Source organism: Pleurodeles waltl, chromosome 9, assembly GCF_031143425.1.
Source record: "Pleurodeles waltl isolate 20211129_DDA chromosome 9, aPleWal1.hap1.20221129, whole genome shotgun sequence".
Lineage (NCBI taxonomy): Eukaryota > Metazoa > Chordata > Amphibia > Caudata > Salamandridae > Pleurodeles > Pleurodeles waltl.
This window is the reverse complement of record NC_090448.1, coordinates 1,070,334,688-1,070,356,146: the sequence shown is the minus strand read 5'-3', so window position 1 is coordinate 1,070,356,146 and position 21,459 is coordinate 1,070,334,688. Positions and strand designations below refer to the sequence as shown.

Genomic DNA, 21,459 nt, shown 5'->3' with positions numbered 1-21,459 from the left:
GGGAAACCGGAAGCCAGACTCCTTGTGAGGACTACTTTGCTAGCTTGGGAGGCTCACTGCCTCTCCTACCTTGGAGTGAAAGTTTATCATAACCAGTTTGATACATTTGAAGGGAACATAGATGTCCTGAAGAGGAATCTGAAGTCCCATTTGGGCTTCTGAACGACATTAGTGCTGGTGGTAGCAGGCGCGTAGCCTTGCGGAAGATAATTGTCTTACCTCGGTTTCTATACATCTTTAGTGTGCTCCACCTGTGGATAACCAGATCCTTCCTTACAGAACTCCTCTCGCAGGTAAGCTCATTTATCTGTGGCGAGGGTCATTAGCAGGTAGCCCTCTCCACAATGCAACACCCAACATCGCAAGGTGGCTTGGTAGCCCTAGATTTTGAATCATACTATTTAGCGGCTCAGCTCTAATGGTACATACAATATGTGGGGGGCAGACAATATCCTGACAGGGAAATGGGCCCACTAGTCATGTCATCACATGACCTGGTCGCAACATTGTTACAAGTGGGTGGTGCCCCTGTGGGGGTCTCAGGGGAGTTCATGGTCATTAGAAAATGTTTGGCACGAGCGTTGAGGAAAACGCATACCCGAACTCTATACTCTCCAGACATCCCCCTTAGCAAGTTGTCCTTTTTGCCACACGGGGAGAATGGGATGCTCTCAGGGAATGGCCATACGTTGGACTCGTCAGGGTGGGACAGTTGTTTAGTGATTCAACCCTCCTTTCGTTTGAAGAATTGCTCGAAAAAGTTGACCTGCCAAGGTTTCTTATACCTGTTTGCTTATGAGCAAAAACCCAATAAAACCTGTTTAAAAAAACGCCCAACGTAAAAGAGGCCTTTCATGATGCCTCCGTATTGTAAGCTAATGATAGCAGATATGAAACAATTAGCAGTATGAAAGATGCACACTTTTAAAACCCTTCATTTTCTGTGTGTTAAAATGCCTGCATAAAAGTCTAGTGTAAAATATTTTAATGGACAAATCATTCTCCTTACTGTTAAATAAAAACTGTCTCATAATAGGAATGTTCTTCTGATATGTCTTTGATTTGGTGGGTAAATGTCTGTAATGTAACAAACACACAAGCCATTTGCAATACCTTACCTGGAAAGAGGCTTTATTGAATGTGGCTGTAAAATTATCTTTTCAGTTTGCATTACTGAATTTGCACAAACATTTCTACAGAATAAAAAAACTCAAGCCTTTCATTTGTTTTACTACATCATCTTGTGCTTTTTATATCAATATTTTCAAATGTTATATATTTTTAATAGGTATATCCCAATTTCTTGCATATCAGTATTTCTTTATTCTAGGGTTTTGAAAGAACACATAATAATATTTGTACGTAGACAAAAGTCTTTTTTCAGGTTAAAAGCTGAGATAATTTATGGAAAAAAAGGTTTTTCAAATTGTCATAACCAACAATATAAGGGGAGCTTTACAATGCATTGGAAAAATGGCTGGTTAAAGGTATGGTACAGTCTGTATTCAGGTAGCTCAAAAGTCAATTTACAGGGTTTTTCTTGTAAAAGTGTTGTTTTTAATCTTGCTAAAATAATAAAATAATATTTCACAATCTGCACAGAGTCAGTCTAGTGGGCAGAGGCATGACACCTTCAGTGTTTTAATAGCAAAGCCGGATTTACAGGCCCTTAGTTACTGTAGAGTTTGAACGCACGGCAGCCACGCACACGCATGTTTTTTTCCTCGTCAGCGAGCACTTCTTTCATTTCAAAATGAAGGGCAGCGCAAAAAAGTACTTGACTTTTGCTTTTAGCGTATTATGCACCTGGCATATATGATGAAATCATTTGCTCTTGGTCCTCCATTCGATTAGTGGAAACTAAGTGTTGCTCCTAAAATCAGTAGCGGAGGAAGCGATTTTCTTGTAGATAATAAGTGGAAAGGTCATGGCTGTCTAAGAAACATAAACAACATATATCTTATCCGAAAGGGCATATGCAGCAACTTAGTAGGCCGTCCTTCTTCAGAAGCAGTCTCTTTTCCCGCCTGTTGTTTGCACGTGTAGGCTGTGGTTTGCTTATAAAACAGTTTTACACAAACCACTGATCGCAGTGCAAGCTTGTGTGTCAAAACATCTCAGGCTTGTTTCATAGAAGGCACTTGGTATCCATGGCAATTTATAAAAGCGAGTGGTTTGGTTTCTTTGTTTAGAACAGATGAGCTGGGGGAAGGAGGGTACTCAACTGGCCACAATCAAGTTTGGTTGTGCCTGCGTGATGTGTAACCCCGGGCAGCGCACCCCGAGTAGTATTGCATGCAAAAATAGACATTATATAGGTTTCTAGCATAGGCATGAAATAAAGGAAACATGGATGCAGTTGACAGCTTTGAGGAACGGCATTTGTTTCTAAGAATGCTTACAGCCAATGTTAAAAGGGTCTACTTATATGTATATTGTATTTAAAAAATCTTCTTGAAAGGAAAATGAATGCCAGGTCTTCATGTACCCTGTTTACTGTGAGGTTTCATTGGCAGGCCATTAGGTTTCCATGGTAACAAGCAAACTGCATTTGTGTGAAACAAAACCAGCCATGACTTTGTGCTTTGACAAGGATTTCTATAGCTCTTTTTCCGAGTCCCACCACATGAAGCTGTATTCTTCTTAACCACAGAAGCTCCCGGAGGTCTCGTCTTTTTAGGAGGCCAATCACTTTCAAGCGCGGCTTGTAATAATGTATACTTTAATGATGCCTTTTTTTCCCCAGTGCTTTTTGAGTCAATAACCGATTGAGGACTCTTTGGTAGTTTATTTTTGTTGATGTCCATTTTTAAAGACTCTTTCTTCTTGCCAGTGCCTAGTGAATCTTTCGCAGCCTCTGCCGGTATAAGGTCACCTTCGGTGACTGAGCGTAGAAATCAGAAGGATAACGGGGTACAGCCATATATGAACTCTTGTCCCAGTAATTCCGCCGACTGTACCTTAAAAAAGGAGAAAAATGATGAATGTTAAAAGCAGCGAATCTTCTGATTAACCTGGAGACATGGGTAAGACAATACCATTGAACATCTTACATCTTCATTAGTATTGTGCATTTTTGACCAAGAAAGTGGAAAAACAGTGGTACGAGATTTACCAGGAGTTATAATGAATATGTTTTAAATGTAACACCCACTAAATCTCAATGATGCTTAACAAAAAAATCGAAAAGAGTATTAAGCTTATAACTCTATCTACCAGACTCATGAAAGTAGTAGAAGGGGTTAATGACATAAGCAGCTATCTTTGAAATTACAGACCTGCCAACTCACACCGCGTGTCACAAGATATCGGCTTCCTTCGGAGGGGTACTTGGTGAGGAGCCAATATCACACGATACCAGCGAAGATGATCGGTCTACCACTTCACACACAGGGCTTCCAACTCAAAGGAAACGCTGAACAGCCAATGTCAATTAAGGACTGTGGAAAACACCCCAGGAGAAGGCACCAGCCTCTGCAAGCTGCTTTTCTTTTTCTGGGGATGGGGGAGGAGGTTGGTTTGGGGAGGCTGGTGGGTGGAGGGGGCAGAAATGTCTCCCAGGTAGTTTCTGGCACAAGACCCTGCCCCACCCAAAGCACCACCTCTTTCTCACACAATGAAGTCTTTTTTTCAAGTTGACATATTTGAAATTAGAAGACTGATGCTCTTTCATATTTCACCTAACATGATTGTTTTTGCTTTTTCTAGGCACTGTAAATGATAGGTAATATGATTAAAAAATGTAATGATGTCAGATGTACCAACCTGGAATGAATGAAACTCTGAGTCGGCTCTGTTAGCATTAGAACTTTTGGCCTGCAAGTCACACTGGATGTAAGAAGTGAGAATTGAAGTCACTGAACCATCTTGCTAAATACAAATGAGTGGTTTGGATTTCAGCAAAGGCTGAACTGGATAAGGAGCGCAAGTTTTATGGATGGGAAAATGTGTGATAGATATTGACTTTTAGGCAGAGTAGCAGATATAACGATATGGTGGCCTACCAGCATGGTCACAGGAGTTATGCTATTTTTCGGCTTCAGAGTTATCTGCATAATTATGGATTAGGTACATATGCCACATAATTCATAACTTTCTGCTCAATCTGCAGATTTTAATTACAAAATAGTTTCTTGCTCAAACTGATCAATCATTACTAATAATACAGCAACACGAGTTGCTGCGGAGTAAAGTACTCTCCACAAAGGTTGATTGGTCATCTCCCTGTTGCTTATTTGGGCTTCAGACAGGGTGTCAAGATTGGTTATAATGAGGTGAAAGCTTTGTTAAGATAGTGTTAGGATGTGTAAAAAATGACGAAATAATTATTTAATGTGCCATATTATGCTGTGTAATTTTCTTTTCTTTATGCATACTTTAGTAAACACAGCAGCATAATTTTACCCTTCCTGCAAGATAATTGCAGTAGTACTCTTTTCTCCCTTTATGACGACTTTCAGTCACTCTTGTCCTCCATCATTTGTCTTTTTTTCCCCTCTCATGCTCTTGACAAAAGTCTGATGCAGACAAAAAGTGATGGTCCCCAAAAACGAGCATTGGTGTCCCCCTCCGGCAAGCACTGGCTCAAATTAAGCACTGAATCAAAGCCAAGAACATGTAAAAAACCAAATGTATAATAATGCCCAACTGAGTGTAAAAGACAGCTGCAGACCAGTAGCAAAATGTGGAAGACAGAAAGCTTCAGAACTGTCCACATGTGGAAAATGAGGCGAACACTGAAGTCCCTGATAATCCATCACTACATTCAACACATCTATTTCACTAGTTCCATAAAACACAATATTCTAAATTTACCTTTTGCTAGTATGTCGAAAATGGAACTATGCAGCAACTAACCTTTAATGGTTTTAAAGCAAATTCCTCAGCCATTTGAGACAAGTAGGTTGATCTTTTGAATGCATGGTACACTGCACAGTTTTTGTGTCTACTATATTAAGTTGTACTTTTACTCAACACACCTAAAATAAGATGCAGTGATTTCTATGGATGCATGTATTCATGCCTATGAATGAATGTATCAATGTGAACCCGACACTTTATTGTGTTGCTGTGACCCACACCAGATTATGTCCCCAGTGAAAGATGTGTGGTTTCATGATTGGATCACCCCTGTGACTCATAAAGAATAGGTGGCTTAACTCCCAGAATACAGTTGTGGAAAAGAAGGCAGGCCTCTTGCCAGGGAGGATGCTGCACACAAGGGATGCTAGAATGGAACATAAAGGGTCAGACGTCACAATGTTAAAAGGCTGTCAAGGTGTTGTATGGTCTGGAGTTTAGGACTGTGGGTCCTTTGGTATCTGTGGTCTTATGCCAGTACATCAGCAGAATCCCTCTATGGACAGGGGGTACCCAAGCTTCCACAGACAACCACTTCCTCCAGCTGTGTACTGGTGGCGATGAATGACTCTTGGTGCTCTTCATGCACACATGCAGACACATAAGGGAGTGAATCTATGAATTGGTGGATTTGCAAGTTTCTGTATTCTAGATATCAGATACGTGCCATTAGCTCCCTTTCAATTTGTTAACACTAACAACTGGTAGTTGCCCAGCAGGCCTAGGATTATGGTGTTAACAGTGGTATTTTGAACACTGCTATGAAGACCATTTTTATTTTAGTGACAAGAGTTAAGAGCGTTTAGTCAATGTGAGGTATTCTTTATTTAAATTTGGAGCACACAAATCAGATTACATCCAAATACAGAGATAATCACATATATTTGAGCATTTTATAACTATACACAGACTTCTGATAATAGAACTAATTCAACTAAATCATCAAACAAAATAAAAACAGAAAAGGGTCAGAGGAGCAAAGGATAAAATAAATCCATCACTCGCCTATTGTATAAAGCACCACTGGAAGACCACCTTAGGTGTTCCCTGTGAGATATTCTGATGTATGCCTGCAGATTGCCATTATCTAAGTTTGCTTTTTATTAGAAGGTTATGTCAGACTTGTGAGAGATATGCACATGAATAGAGATATGGTTTTGAGCCGTCATGTGCCTTGGACTGACCCCCCTTAAATCCCATTCACCCAAAACAACTCATCTCCATTGAGAAGGCAGATGAGTTAACATCTGATATTACTCTATAATGTGACTGAAACATACTAACAATCAGGGATGTTGTTTTCAAATAAATATTAATGTGTACATGAGAGGAGATCCACTTTTCCTTAATCTGTCTCCAAGGGACTACTCAATGATTTTAAAATTCCTTAGGATGCATGATCTGGCATGGAATTTTCTTTCCAATCATTATGTCCAGCGGACCATACATGCAGGAATCACCAGAGGCAATATATTTAAAAACATGCATTGCGGAGATCTGTCCATCTACTACCGAAAATGGCACATGCCTCATGAAATACATAGATCACAATTTCCATCTGAAATTACTGCAACCATTCACCAGGGACGTTAGCAAAAATATTAATAGCACGTGAAGACACCCCTGAGTACGTAACTTGCTCCTCTTACCACTGACATATAGAAATATTAGTCTCTAGTAATCTCTAGTAAGCAAACTCTAGATTTATATTTTATTCTATGGCAATGTGTATGTTCGGGACAACAAAGACACAAAGGTGCGAATCACAATTAGGAGCTTTACAATTCCAAATGTAAGAAACTCTATTGAGTTTCTTTTGCGATTCTCGGTGGGTCGCAAATAGACCTATCTCATTAATATTAATGAGGTAAGTCACAATTTGCGACCCACTGGGAATGTCTGTGATTGCTTCTATATAAAGTAATCTTTTTTTTTTTTTTAAATGCAGCCTGTTTTCCTTAAAGGACAATAGGCTGCATTTAAAAAGACAAAAATGAAACTTTTCAGTTTCATTTTTTAAGAGTAGGCATGGGCCCAATGTCTGCTCTTAATAAAGGTTTTTGCATGCATTCACAAAGGGAAGGGGTCCCTTGGGGACTCCGTCTCCTTTGCAAATGGAGTCACACCAGTTTGAAATTGTTGCAAACTGCGATTGCTTTGCAACCACAATCACGGTCACAAAACAATCTTACATACCATTCAGATTCAGTATTATGAAGGGACACCCTGAGCACGCCCCTTCCTAGTACTGAATCGCAAAACCCAAATTGCGAATCTGTAATAAGTTACTGAATCGCAATTAGGGTTTTGTACATCCCAAAAAGCATTTTTCTAGTCACAAGCGGGCAGATTCTGCAAATTGGCCCATTTGCGACTGGAAAAATGCTCTGTACATGTGGCCCAAAATGAATCTGAGTTTGATTGTGAAGCAAAGTTATATGGCATGCTAATAGTCAATTGTCATCAAAACTTTTTTTTTTAAATGACTGTAAGTAATGGATGGATTACCTCCTCTATGATAATATTACTTTCTGTCCCTATTCCTCACAACCAAGGCCAACAAAAATACTTCAAATTCCCTGTGCCTTAATGCCATTATTGCCAACAGCAAGCCAACAAATGCTTGTAACTCCTTCATATTCATTCAGCTTTAGTAGGTAAAACTTGGGGTGATGGCTGTTGTAGCTGTTGGCCACCATCAATCTTTCCCCTCCAGAGTTCAATGTATTTTAAAATATACAAATCATAGTAGGTACATTCCCAACTTCAGGGCTTTCCCTAATTTAGTCCCCTTAGCTCATTCGGGGGCATTAACATGTCGCTTTGTCCAATATCTCATGTTTCAAAGGTGTGTTGAGATCTAATTAGGCCCAGGCATGTAAATCAGAAAAACTAAGGGGCCAGACCTGTTGGCACTCCAACCACCAACAGAGGTGTAGCTCCACTTCACTGGTTGTGGCCACGGTGGTCATCTACCACACGCCAACTTTCATCTAGAGTGGGGGTTTGTGGTTATCAAGGCTTTTTATTGATGACTTTTCTCTCACCCCCAAATGTAGACCAGAAAAGGCTCTGAAATGGTGCAAATATCAATGTTAAAACTTTCACTAACTCTTTAATTAATCAAAAATATATGCCCATCCTTATTTGAATCCGTGTTTTTGTATAAAGTACAAGAGAAAAATTGTGGAGCTATATCCCAACAAACAGAGCAATTGCCTTTTCTTACAAATCATTTACGGTTATTAAAGTGATTTTAATGAAGAAACAGCATTCTCCAAACAACATGTTCTTTAAAAGAAAATAAGAAAACTAATTTTGCACGTTTTATATTTAGGTAAATGTTAAAGATTGTGCTTTGAATGTAACCATCTTTCACACTTTAAAAGCAACAATATCATATTTCTCTGTGGCATATGTAAAAAATGCTTATGTAAACACGGCATTTGCCAATCATGGGTCTTACGTCCTTTCAGTGCTCTTTAAAAAGGAACAAATATAGATATATTCAAGTGTGTCACTTGCCTCTTCCCCCAGCTTTGGCTTCCACAGAAATACTGCATCTCCGTTTAAAAGAAGACAGCTATGACTAGCCTCCTCAGAGCATTCTAAAGCACAATATTCTAAATCTAGCTCTTCTCTCCATCTCTCACTTTTCCGATGCCTACGTGAGACAGTGTTATGCAGAGATATGTCTTCTGAACTTGATGTGCCGTAGAGAAGTTATCCATAACACAGCTACTCTGTCCTTCAATGTCAAAATATGCCCGGCTTTACTGTGCTTCAAATTTGTAGGGGACATGGAGTAGTTGTTCAGGCACTGGCTTTTCTTTTGGTGTATAGTCAAGCATGATTTAAATTTTATTAATCTCTTTCTGTAATATCAGAGATGAGATTCCTTACCTTGCTGTGCTAACTAGTAGGTTTCATATTGGCTAGTATTTCTCCATCACTTTTTAAGTAAGTCAGTCTCCCAAAACGGAGACTTGGTCACAAAAGGGGTGTCCGCTTCATTTGGCTATGGGGTCTGATGTTGTACTTTATCAGTAAGTCCCAAAAATGCAGAACACAATTAGTGCTACCACACGTTTGGTGTCACCCATTTTCCTATTTGGAGGGGACATGGTCTACCATTGTGGCATAACGTACTCTTCTACGCAGTGAGGACAAGACTCATTTGTATATATTTCAACATCTCTGTAAAGGCACACACAGATGATAGTAATGCCAATGGAATGGAATGTTCTCATGTGAAATTCCCAGTGACTGATACATTCCTTGACATTTAAAACTTTTTTATAAAAGAAAGTTGTCTCTGTTCATGTTATCAAGAAATTAATCTGACCTCCTTGAGTTCCAGTGTCCCACCCAACCCCGAGAATGGAGACTATCTGAACTTTATCTTCCCCGTCAGACACTCAATAACTAATACTTTTTGCAATGCAACAGATGACATCCCCGCCTCCCCCTTTCTCTCCCTCTTCACAATAGCCCTTTATCATTCCTTTTGGGGTGTCTGTACTCTTCCCCCCTCTCTGCTTCCCCTCTTTTCACTTATGGGGTAAAAACTTTTCCACCACCAATCAGATATACATGACTATGTTCCCAAGCATCTGTTTATATTACCTGCAACTGCTGGGGTCTATATTACCTACAATTGCTGTAATTATTACCTAGAATTGCTGGATGTACTCATACACCATTATTTGCTCATTAAAATGAATGTTTAATACCCCTATCCTTCTATTTCCCTCCTGGCATTTTTTCTGTACCTTATAAAAAACGAATAAAATAGTTTGAAACAAAAAATAAATTAATATGAAGGTAACATGAGGAAAATGTTGCATAATAAATACATTTTGAAAAAGCACTTACTGTTTGTGGGTGCTACTGGGCACTCCCCTTCGATTATTGCTATATCATCAATAGCAATATCTCCTTCTATGCCAGGACCTCTGACTCCTTCAAATATAAGCTAAGAGATAAAAGTATAATTCAGAATTAACCAACTGGAGCAGGAGCAGTCTTTTTAGAACATTTTCAAAATAGGGTCCTCTAACTCGTCTGAAACCATGTCTTACTAGGATATGGCATACAAAAAGCAGATTTCTATTTAGTGTTTCTTAAGATACAGGTGAGATAACCACAGAACTACCCAAACATAATAACTTTGAATACATTCCCACAAAATCTGTAGTATGTTACTAGGGGGATCCTCATCAGACAAAACAACCGATTGCCAGATTTTCCAGATAAAAACATGTTTTCAAAGCGATCGTAGGCAGCACTGTAGCTAGATCAAATTCTCAAAGACGAAATTTCACAAAAACAATCTTTGCTGTCAATGATTTGTCCACATTCACTACTCCACAGGCATAGCTTCATGACCCTTTCAATTTCGACACTCAATTATTTTCCATATACTTGCCCTGTACAACTTGTACAAAACAACGTATTTTACTAACAAATGGTGTGATACCCATGCCATATACTGCATTAACTATTAATATCCTGAAAATATGCTGTGATCAGTTTTGAATTCTCATTCTCTTTCAGGCTGGCATTTTAGGGTTCTGTCAGTTAAGTACCCTACCGGGGCCCACTAGGGAATCAGACATTCTGGGATTAGGGACACGAGAACAGTTTGGCAATGTGGTCCTTAGGTGAAACTTGCACATCACCTAATGTTTCTTGCTCTAATTCCTATCGTTTTATTTAAAAAAAAAAACTATAGTGATTACCACTGAAGACTGTTCAAAGGGCTTGAAGGTCTCAGGCACGCTGACTCACAAAACTGTCTAAACGTTGCTCCCTTTGGATTTGGAGATGTTTTCCAACTTTCATGGAGCTGACCTAGAATTTCAGAGGTGTAATTCGGGAAAAATGCAGATGTTGCAGCTGCAACAGCTTACAACAATATCATGAAAACCCCTTTTATAAAACCTTTTTACGTTAGGTCACCATGCACACCTTTGTTTGACTTAATCATCAAACATTTTGTTTCAAAAGTCAGCATTTTTAATTTTGAATCAGAAGCTCAGATGCCTCCTGAATAATTTGGATTTATCTTTGAGCTTCTTTAACTGTAAATACTATATAAGAATTCTAAATAATTTACAATTCTAATGAGTCTATAAAATAAATAATATATTAGCAGAAAATGAGAATAAAAAGCCACCATTTCATTAATCTTTTAACATCCTACTCGCATCCATTTTCCTCTCGAACGTTTCTCCGAAGTCTGGCACTTTTTTGATTTACTCATAATCCACTTTGCTCCACTTAAGCTTTTTCACTGCACTTCTCTTATATTCTTTTAACACGTTATTTCATGTTACGATTAAAACTGGTAAAAGCAGTGCCTCACAAGGCACCCCTGGTCGTTCTTAGCATAAGGCACAAACTTAGAACTATAATACCTATGGGGGGGGGGTGGGAATCAACAGAAAGCCAGGGTCAATCGTGTGAGTTTGAGGGGCTTCACCGGGCCTTGCAGCTGTCTCTACTCTGGAACCCCCAGGACCAGCTGCTCTGAAATGTATTCAGCAAAGGTACACTATACTCAGTAATAATACACAGGACTGAATGGATTTGCGAACGCAATTTGCCTTTTTGCGAGCAACAAGTTTGAATCTGCACTCGGAAATGCTGCTATTTGTGCTCCCAGGAGGCCATGAGGCTTGTAAATAGTTTTAAGAATGGGGCCTAAAACAATACAAAAATGACTATCTAAAGGCACATCTCATATGTGTTGCTTTAATTAAAACTGTCTTAAATAGAATATACAACTGCCTATCTGAGTTCCTCAAATGCACGTTTTGCTTCAATTGCATTCGAGGTTAACTGAAACATACATACATTATTAATCTTTATGAAAGGTCCCCAATTTTTCTAGAGCGTGAGAGCATCAGTCGCTGCTGCAGACATTTGTCATATGTGAACACAGTTAAGGATTCTCATCCATCACTTCTATGGCATTGCTTTTGAAGATATTGGACAAAACCACTTCCAAATCTGAACGTTATTTATCACTCACCTCCTACAGTGAGCTCATCTACTTCCGCAGGTTTTTCTGTTAACAAGAAATGCACTTGGAAACTAACTTTCAAAACGTTCTAAGTTTGAAAATGTTTCAAACGTCTTAACTAGATTTAGGTTAGCCTTTCTATCGTGATGCGTGTATTTTTCCTGCACTTTCTAGGCACGAATGAGAAAAAGTGTAAATGTTTGCGCAGAGTTTGCTTACTAAGCACATGCTTATACATTTTTGCACTTTTAAGTACACCTGGCAGCTTGTGAGTCGTAATACTACAATATGTCATGTGACATCCTTATGGCTTGCTCTTTCCCTAATGAATAATTGTATGTAGAGCACAACTGCACACAGATAAAATAAATCCCAAAGGGCCAATGCACATTTTTTCCCCTCTTCTTTAGTTTCTCCAGAGGAAAATATTTTTAGGTAGCGAAAAACCATACTCTACACCGGCATCATGTATGGGGGTGATATCCATCCCCATTCCCCAGTGGCAGGAGAGTTCGTCCAGTGAGGGACTAAAACTCTAGCTGTAACCACGGTGGGAAAGGGTGGGTTAGGAGCTTGTGAATTGCCTTGAACTCACAAGTTTGTAGGCTCTCACGAAATAACAAGGCAAACTAGGCCTTGATCCAACTAATTCTCTCCCCTTGCATGGGAATTACTGCTGGCAAATATGGAATATGAACCCCTTTACGCCATACAGGGTCCCTTTCGCAAATGAAAGCAAGATCATGCGTAAATGTACATTTAAAGCTCAAAATACCTTTTGTGAATTGCCCGCAATTGCCATTTGAAAAGGATTATTATGTTTTTGTCCATTAACGTAAATTGATATAGGCTGCTCAACTGACCGTGTTCATTTATGTTTGAAGCCGCTACAATACATAAATACAGTTCATTTCCTACCTGAAATGATGTGGTTGGATGTATGTTAACATGTGCCTGTTTCCAGTTTTCGCCTTTGTTTCCTTTAGCAGACCATATTGGGTTTTCTAATGCAGTTTGTCCCTTCAGGCGCAGGAAAATATTCAAAAAGCCTATCAATGAATAATTGAAAGGTAAAATAACAAAGCTCATCTTAATCACATGAAAATAATACCGATGCTGAAAGTACATCCATACTTAGAACGTTTCAGTATATAAATCTTCTGTTCTCATACTCACTGTAATGTATTTTTCTTTATGCATAACACAGAACAACAAAATATACTCTAGAAGAGGCTAATATTAAAGATAGGAACGCATTTCATAATACATGATTGTTATACATCTTTCACAATATAGTCAAACAAGGTAAACTGCATTTATCGGTCATGATGAACACAATAATAAATAGATGAAAATACTCAAAACTATGAAAGCAGATAACGTGACAAAGAAAGCATACATCTAACAAAGGATCGGTATGCATTAAACAAAGGTCCCAAAGTGGGCTTGTTTGATGTATACAGGTCAAATGTGCCAATGACCAGTGCACACTGAGAACTCAGTGACGCTGGCGCGCGTCCTGCCTTACATCTCCACGTAAGAGGACCTGCCAAACCTAATTTTGTCACCAGGAGGCTGCTTTAGCCATCACTGACTTAAATGTACTAGTAGGCCACACTCTTCGCACTTGGGTGCTGGAAACCCCTCACTGTAACTTCTCTACCCAGTGAGGGAATGTTGAAGACAGCATTGCCTTTAATAATGTAAAATATACATTAGGTGCCATTTTAACGATTTTTTGTTCCAGGTACCAAATATGTGTTTCATGTTCTTGCAGATCTTGCTGTATCCTCTTTGGTGTAGCCTGTCGTGTATTTCCACCAATGTTTTTTCAAAATTAGGTCTTGATGTACAAAGGTAGATTTGAAAAGTGTTCAGTGTTCTACACACCTAATGCTTTGCTACCCCGCCTTCATTTTCTGCTGTGATTGATGTACTGATTTATAGCAGTGCAAATTGCCTTTCACAGGAAGTCGCAAAAATTCTAGTCAGGTTATATTCATTTGTGAATACCTGCAAACGGTGGTTGCAGCAGGGATGGATGTCTGCAAGGCAAAGCAGTCTGTCAACCCTGTATTTGTTTTGATTGAATGCCAACATTTTCTCTGAGAGCAGCGCCTATCCCTAGAAGGGATAGCGGATGCTTTCAAAAATAGAAGTTAGCAATCCGTAAATGACATCGGTGGCAACATGTAGCTTTAACATGGGCAATTGTCAACTTTCTCAGAGCTAGCAACCATCATTCACACAGTGAAAACTGTCAGTCACGGACAGATTCCACTTTGCGAATGGCTAATATTCGATCTGACAGGTCAGTATTCTGTCATTGATTTGTAACTAAAATTGTGGTCAGAAATCATTGATAGATTCATCTCGTTTTAATTCTCAATTCCCAATCTGCCGCAAAGGGTATTTTGCAAGTCAGGAAGTCATTTCTGACTCACAACAGATACTTTGTACACTTCAACTTATCTTTCTGAAGTTGCAAAGTCGCAAAGTTCATTGACCCCCATGAAAGAATGCAGCCTCATTCCTCCACATTGTCTCAAAGCTCATCTGGGCCTTACAATACACTTACATAGAAAGGGGTAGTACATCCAACATATCTTTTGGTATTTAACACAATCTAATCATTGTTTTAGACTTGTATTACTGACACCCAATCTCTCTGTAGCAAAGTCGGGAGTGGGGCTGCTACATATCACAGAGATACAGAGACCAGAGTCTAATTTGAGCCGGTGGTTGGTGCTAGGGCCCACCGGAGCTCATATTTGGGGCTCAACACATTTTTCCTCACCAGACTTTGCCCCACAGCAAAGCAGAGAAATAACACAAATGGGGAGGGTAAGAAACAAGGACAAAACAGTGACAAAGATAACAAGGATGAAAAGGAACCTGAATGAGTGAGATAAAAGGGCAGGGAGAGTCTGGTGGTGCTGGAAAGAGGACGGAGCTGGAATCAATACTACTCAAGCTTTGCATGTGGTGCGCCCAACCTTTCACAGAGCCAGCCATGGGCAATGAGCAAAACCTTGATGCTGGCACTTATACTTCTAAATATTAAGCACTACCAGAACCTGTGGCTCAATGTCTTATATGATAGCTTAAAAATGTCACATTTCTACTGTACAACAATATTAAATATAGACATGATGTAAGCAAAATAACTGTGATAAAGCCTTCTGCCATGGTAATTAAAAATGATTCAAACAATTAATGGGTTACGATTGCCAAGGGGCTCTTGAAAGTCAGCTAGATGTCGAGGCCCACACAGCACTAGGTAGCTGGACAAAAGATTATAACCATTTCAAAGAAATAATTATGGTAGCCTAATCATTTCAGTGCATATTGTTACATCATTTTACGCCAGTGTGTGTTAGCACATATGGATCAAGATACTGTGGCGTGAGCCTAACCAAAACATTAGCTGCCTTAAGAGTCAATCATCAGGATTTATGGGAGTGTATAAAAACTATGCAAACCTATTGATATCTCCAAACTAGCCTTTCCTTAACTAGAAAGCCAATGAAACCATTCCCACTTGCCATCCGCATTATATGCAGATCAAAATCACCAAAAAGTAATGAATATCTGTAGATTTCAGCAACAAAAACACTGCACTACAACAAAACAGTTGCAACATTGTAGTAACAGTAAGGACTTTCAGTTAACAACTACAACAATCGAGATTAAGTGCTAACGACAATCAATACAAGCAATGGAGTTTTGACAACATCAGTAATGTTTACTGTTTGTGGCCATAGTGTTTGGAAACTATATCAGGTATAAAGAAAAAAGTTAAAGCAGTGCACCTTGTGATCCACAAAATAGAAAACAGAATGTCAAAGTTTAAAAAGTATATTTACTGGTACCAGGAATTTATGCCTACCACAGAGTGGAGCTGGTTGCACAAAATGGGTCACTACCTAGGACCCTAGAACCCCCAGTTCAGCATCTTCATGCTTAAAAGGGCTAACCTTAACCAAGATGGTGCTGGACCCTTGTCAGTCGTAAAGAAGTTTAAATGAGGCCAAAGTCACTTCACAAAGGTTATATGGAGCCCTCTCCACCCGGACAGCTAGCAAGACCTCAAGTTGCTCAGCAACTATAGACGCAAGAGGGTCAAAGCAATACGAAGTATTTATAGTTAGGGCAGATTCACCATGATTGAGCAGCCCTCCTACAGTCTCTGACGAAGGGCAGAGAGGGCTTTAAGGCTCTCTGAGTACGCCTGGACTCCTTACCCTGGCAGCAAGCTCTTATGAAGGCAATATTTGGAAAGGCAGCAGGGTCATCCAGCAGAGCCCCAGCAGGTGGGGCTTTAGACTTGCTCCTATCCAGGAGGGAAAAAGCACCACTTATCTCCACATTGCAGAAACATCACTCGTTGAAAGGTCCAAATTGGACTGTAAACGGTGTTTAACATGTTTTAGGGATACTCCAGGTTCTATGTCCAAGTTCACCATGTGGGTCCATCAGTCTGCCACTGATTGTGCATCCTCCAAATTCAAGGGATCAGACTATCAATGTGGGGCATATTTTACTCCTGTGAGAGGAGTCTAGGAGGGGCCTTTTTCCAGAATGCATCACACTGGTCAATACCTACATAAAGATGGATAGGTAAACCTCACTTTGGACTTATCTCATGTGATGCAAAATCTTGTTTATTCTCTTTAGACTGCCATAGGGACAATGGAAAGCAGAGGGAGCAGAAGAAGAGCACACCATTGTCATCTATGTCAAACAGTAATCCTCCATCTTGCATCCATCATTTTACAGAAGTAAATGTTAGAGAAAAATATGGGTAACAGAAATGACCAGTGCACCAATACTGTTTTCAAAACCTGTAGCATTCACCCACATTGCAATGATAATGATCAGTTATTTCAAAAGTCATATTTATAATGAAAGCAAACATCTTCAAAAATACAAACATTAAGCATAAAGTGGCACCCAAGAAGCTCTAGGAAGGGATTTTGGTGAGGACATTAAATAGGACTATTACATTGAGAAAACAGCTGAGGGTTTTTATTACAAGTATTCATCAAAAATGGTGTTGCCTCATGTAAGAAATTTGGTTTCTGGTTGGCTAAGGTATGCACCTAAGTAAAGCAGAACCCGCCGCTCTGATCAGGGCAAGTAAGTTACACATCAAAGATAACATGTGCTCACCCCCTTGGTAGCTTGGCACAGAGAAGTAAGGCATATCTCCAAACGTGATGTGTAAAGCATTTATGCAACACACCCACACCAGGGCCACAATAAATACCCTACAAAAAGATAGTCTAGACAGGGTTATATAAAAATGATTATTGTACGTAACCCAAGACCAAAACGACATGAATCAATAATTACTTTGCCAACTAGGCAATTATCAACCATCACAATGAGTGCAATAAGAGAAAGGCTTATATGTTGCACATGTCATAATAACATTACTATGCATACTATGCAATCACATTATATAGTACTCGTTATCCTGAACAATGCAAGGTATCAAATGACATACAATAACATTTAGAGCATGTAATGTACCATGTAATGAATAAAGACATAAGTCACCAAATATTATTATAAGGTCATAGGGTACATTGCACCGGCACCTCTACTAATGTTTATAGGATAATCTAGGTATCAGCCATAAAGCATAGCATCACATGCCTGTACTAAGAATGCAGGCATGCCTTTACTTTAATGTGATAATTTCTATAAATGTGGCCAATTCTTTAGGGCAAACAAGGGTGCCTCGGTCAAGGTTTCACCTCGCACTGGCAATCATAAGCTCAAACACCACCAAACTCCATTCCTAAGCATAAAAAGGGAGAGAAGGAACAAACTGTACGATTCACATGGGGAGGTCTTGGAAAGTTCTCCCCGCCATCAGAGTAAAAAAGGAATGCAGCTGCTCTACCCTGAGAATAATGGTGAAGAGTGGCACAGGATTGAAGTTGTGCCCCCACCACCATGTGTGGACAGTCCCCAGAATTCCTACAGGGCCACCCTGGCCTTATTTAAAAATGCAGAACTGCCAGCGAAGGAGTGCGGGATGGCTGAAGAACTCCCCAGCTCACCGTTGGTTCTCCTGATATGCTGGGAGCGGTCCTCACTTTCCTGGGGATCTGCTCTATCTGATGCGGGTCACATGGGTGGCCACTGTTGTCACTCCTGGAGAGCCTTGGTTGCCATGAAGTCACGGCAGAGGTGCGTCCTCAGCGTTGGGGCTCCTTTGGAAGAATTATTAAATGCACAACACATGCTAGTCTAGGGAACAGTAGCCAGCGCTCAGTTTTCATGGGGAATACACGCTTTTGAGAGCTCACCATGAGCTATTTGGCAGAGAGGAACGTTTCACCACGGACAAAAAAAACAGGCATGACAGGCATTCACAATAGCCTCCTTTAGAGTGCTAGACAGCACTCAACATGCACTAGTCTTATAAAAAGGAGCTGAAGTGCGGCACTCACAATGCACTCGGTTTGTCCAAAGGGGTGAAGGATAAAATGCTCCCCATGAACAATTTTAAACAGGTAAGAACTGTCAGTCTCAGAGTCCCACCGGCACGGGGACTCTGAGGGAGCAGAGGTCCTCCAGCTAGCCACTGCAGAACACTAGGTGTGGGACACAGAAGGGGGTAGCAAGTAGCAGGCCAGCACATAGGGCTGACTTATAAAGAACCCTTTCAAGTGTAACACAACCCTTTCAGATATCAGTAGAGAGTAAATTAGCCCTTTGTGGGAGTCTGTTGACATTTAAGGTATGAACAAATTCCCCCTCTCCCAGCCCTGGATGACTATCACTATGCAGATAGATGCAGATGCCTCTCCTTTCATATCCAGCCCCTCCTTTGTTGTGTCTGGAAAGTATGCACAATAGTAGCTGTCACTCTAACATAGACGTGGATTGGAGTCAGGATGCAAAACACTAGAGTCACAAGCAAAGAGAAATGCCCACTTTCTAAAAGTTGCATTTGTGAAATAGTACTGTAAAATCCACCTACACCAGTAACCAAGATTTCTAACCACCATTACAAACATATCAATCATGCCCACACTACTCCTTTCAGATCAGAAATTACTACTTAAAGATATACAAGGGAATACTCAATGCTAACTATTGAGATGAGCAGCTGTCACAGTAGTGAAAAATGAAACAGGCTGTTTGTCACTACTAGGATATTTAAAATATAAAAGTACATACCCTAGCTTTTACATACACACACCCTGCCTGCAGCGCTACCTATGGCCTACCTTAGGGGTGACTTAGATGTACTAAAAGGTGAGTTTAGGCTTTGGCAAGTAGTTTGAAATGGGTATGAAGGTGGCAGTAAACTGCACATGCAGGCACTGCAGTGGCAGGCCAGAGGCCGATTTGAAAGGCTACTTCTGACGGTGGCATAATCTGCTCTGCAGGCCCACAAGTAGCATTTAATTTACAGGCCTTCGGAATATGGTATAACCCTTTACAATGGACTTACAGGTAAATTACATTTTCCAAACAGGTGTAAGCCAAGCAGACCAAGTTCTAGGGAAGAGAGCACATGCACATTACAACTGGTTAGCAGTGGTAAAGTACCCAGAGTCCTAAAGCCAATGAAAAGAAGGTCAGAGAAATAGGAGGAGAAAGGCAAACATTTGGGGATAGTCATGCAGAAAGGGCCATTTCCAACACAACCCTCCTTCAGCCTTAAGCCAGGGCAGACTAACTAATACCTTGATGGATTTCCCTACTTGGGACGACAGAACGTGGGCAGTAGCACACAACTGCAGGTGCAGCACTTGAAGGTTCTATGCCACTCCAAACCCAGTTGGATCCATCTGTCTATGCTCCCAGAGCCCACTTTATTTACTCCATCTCTCACCAGCTATTGGGTAGTATCCTGAGACTAGTCTTCCAGTCCAGGGTCTGTACCCCCAGGCTGGAAAGGAGCCAGGAGCGAGGCTTTCCTCCCCTTACCCATCCTCCAGAGGTTCCATACCCTGCTCCTGGGAGTGGTACCCCACAGAATCAAGAACTGTCAGGGAGCTTGTGGCAGCCCTCCTGCTCAGCTCTCCCACCAGTCCAGGTGTGCTCCCCTGCAACTAGTTCCCTACCCAGAGTCTGCCCCTTAGGCTGAAGGGGGTGAGAGGCAAGTCCTTCCTCCCCCTGCCCACCCTTCTAGAGTTCTGCAACCTTCCACCTGTAGTGGTACCCCAGAAAACAAAATGGTAGGGATGCTTGTAGCAACCGCCCCCCCTCCAGTTCAAGAGTGATACCCTAAACCAGGCCCTTCAACCCAGTGTCTATACCCTTAGACTGGACAGAGGTTCGGGCTGAGTCCTTCCTCACCCCTACCCCTCTGGCATCCTTGGCGTGGTCTCCCCTAACATTTTGCCTCTATTTCCAGGTTGCTTCCATGTGCTGGACTTTGTATGTGCTGTTTTTGTTACTCTGGGCACTTTACCACTGCTGACCAGTGCTAAAGAAAGTGCAAGTGCTCCCTATGTGAAATTGTATGTGTAATTGGCTTTTCCATAATTGGCATATTTGATTTACTAGTAAGTCCCTGGTAAAGTGCAGTAGAGGTGCCTAGGGTCTGCAGCACTAATTGTGCCACCCAGATGAGTAGCCCTGTAAACATGGCTCAGACCTGCCACTGCAGTTTCTGTGTGTGCAATTTTTAAACTGCCAATTCGACTTGGCAAGTGCACGCACTTGCCAAGCCTAAACCTTCCCTTTTTAGACATGTCAGGCACCTCTTAGGTAGGCCCTAGGTAGCCCCAAGGGCAGGGTGCAGTGTATGTTAAAGTTAGGAGATTTACTTATGTGTTTATACCTATTCTAAAAATGAAATACTGCCAAATTCATTTTTCACTGTTGCAAGGCCTGTCTCTCTCATAGATTAACATAGTGGCTGACAGACAGAAATATGGAGTTTGGGGTCTCTGAACTCATAATATAAAATACATCTTTTAGTGAAGGTGTTTTTTAGATTGTTAGTTTGATAATGCCACTTTCAGAATTTTGCCTGTTTGTGGATTCCTTGTCTGAGTCAGACTGATAGTTGAGCTGTTTGTGTATCTCCACTAGACAGTGGCACAAAGGGAGCTGGGATGTAACCTGTATATTCTGATGGGCCATCTGGGCTAGAGTGGAGGGAAGAGTGGTCACTTACACCTGAAACGGCTGTGCCTGCCCTCACACAATGCAGTCTCCAACCTCCTAGTGTGAGGCTGGTCAAGGCAGGACCTTGTAAACAACAGAGACTTTCCTTTAAAGTTGGGTAACTTCAAAGGCAGAAAGGGGTATACGTATTGGACCCAGAACCTCAGACTTTAGATTACTTCAAGGATTCAAGAGGAACCTCTGCCAGGAAAAGAGCTGAAGATCTGAGGAGAAGTGCTGCCCCTGCCTGTGACTGTGCTTTGTTGGGCTATCCTGTAGTTGATGATTCTGCCTGTGAAAGGGGACAAAGACTGGACTTAGTTGTGCATTCCTCCTTGAGAGGAATCTCCAAGGGCTTGGATTGAGTTTGCCTCCTGTTTTTGAAGCCTCAAGGACAGCAAAGGCTTCACCAACCAGTCTCTGAGTCTGCA

General features: G+C 40.8%; 1 protein-coding gene across 4 annotated transcripts in view; it reads right to left on the bottom strand.

Annotated features, from left to right (window-relative positions):
* Positions 1 to 1,106: 1,106 nt before the first annotated feature.
* The window catches only part of MDGA2 (MAM domain containing glycosylphosphatidylinositol anchor 2), a 1,412,234-nt gene continuing 1,391,881 nt past the window's right edge, over positions 1,107 to 21,459 (bottom strand). For all 4 annotated transcript variants that reach the window (XM_069208709.1, XM_069208707.1, XM_069208708.1 and 1 more), the window contains 3 exons: positions 12,806 to 12,936; positions 9,736 to 9,835; positions 1,107 to 2,960 (listed from right to left, as the gene is read on the bottom strand). In XM_069208709.1, coding sequence (XP_069064810.1) covers positions 2,872 to 2,960; positions 9,736 to 9,835; positions 12,806 to 12,936 — 320 coding nt within the window. In that variant the 3' untranslated portion in view covers positions 1,107 to 2,871. The remainder of the gene's footprint in view (positions 2,961 to 9,735; positions 9,836 to 12,805; positions 12,937 to 21,459) is intronic.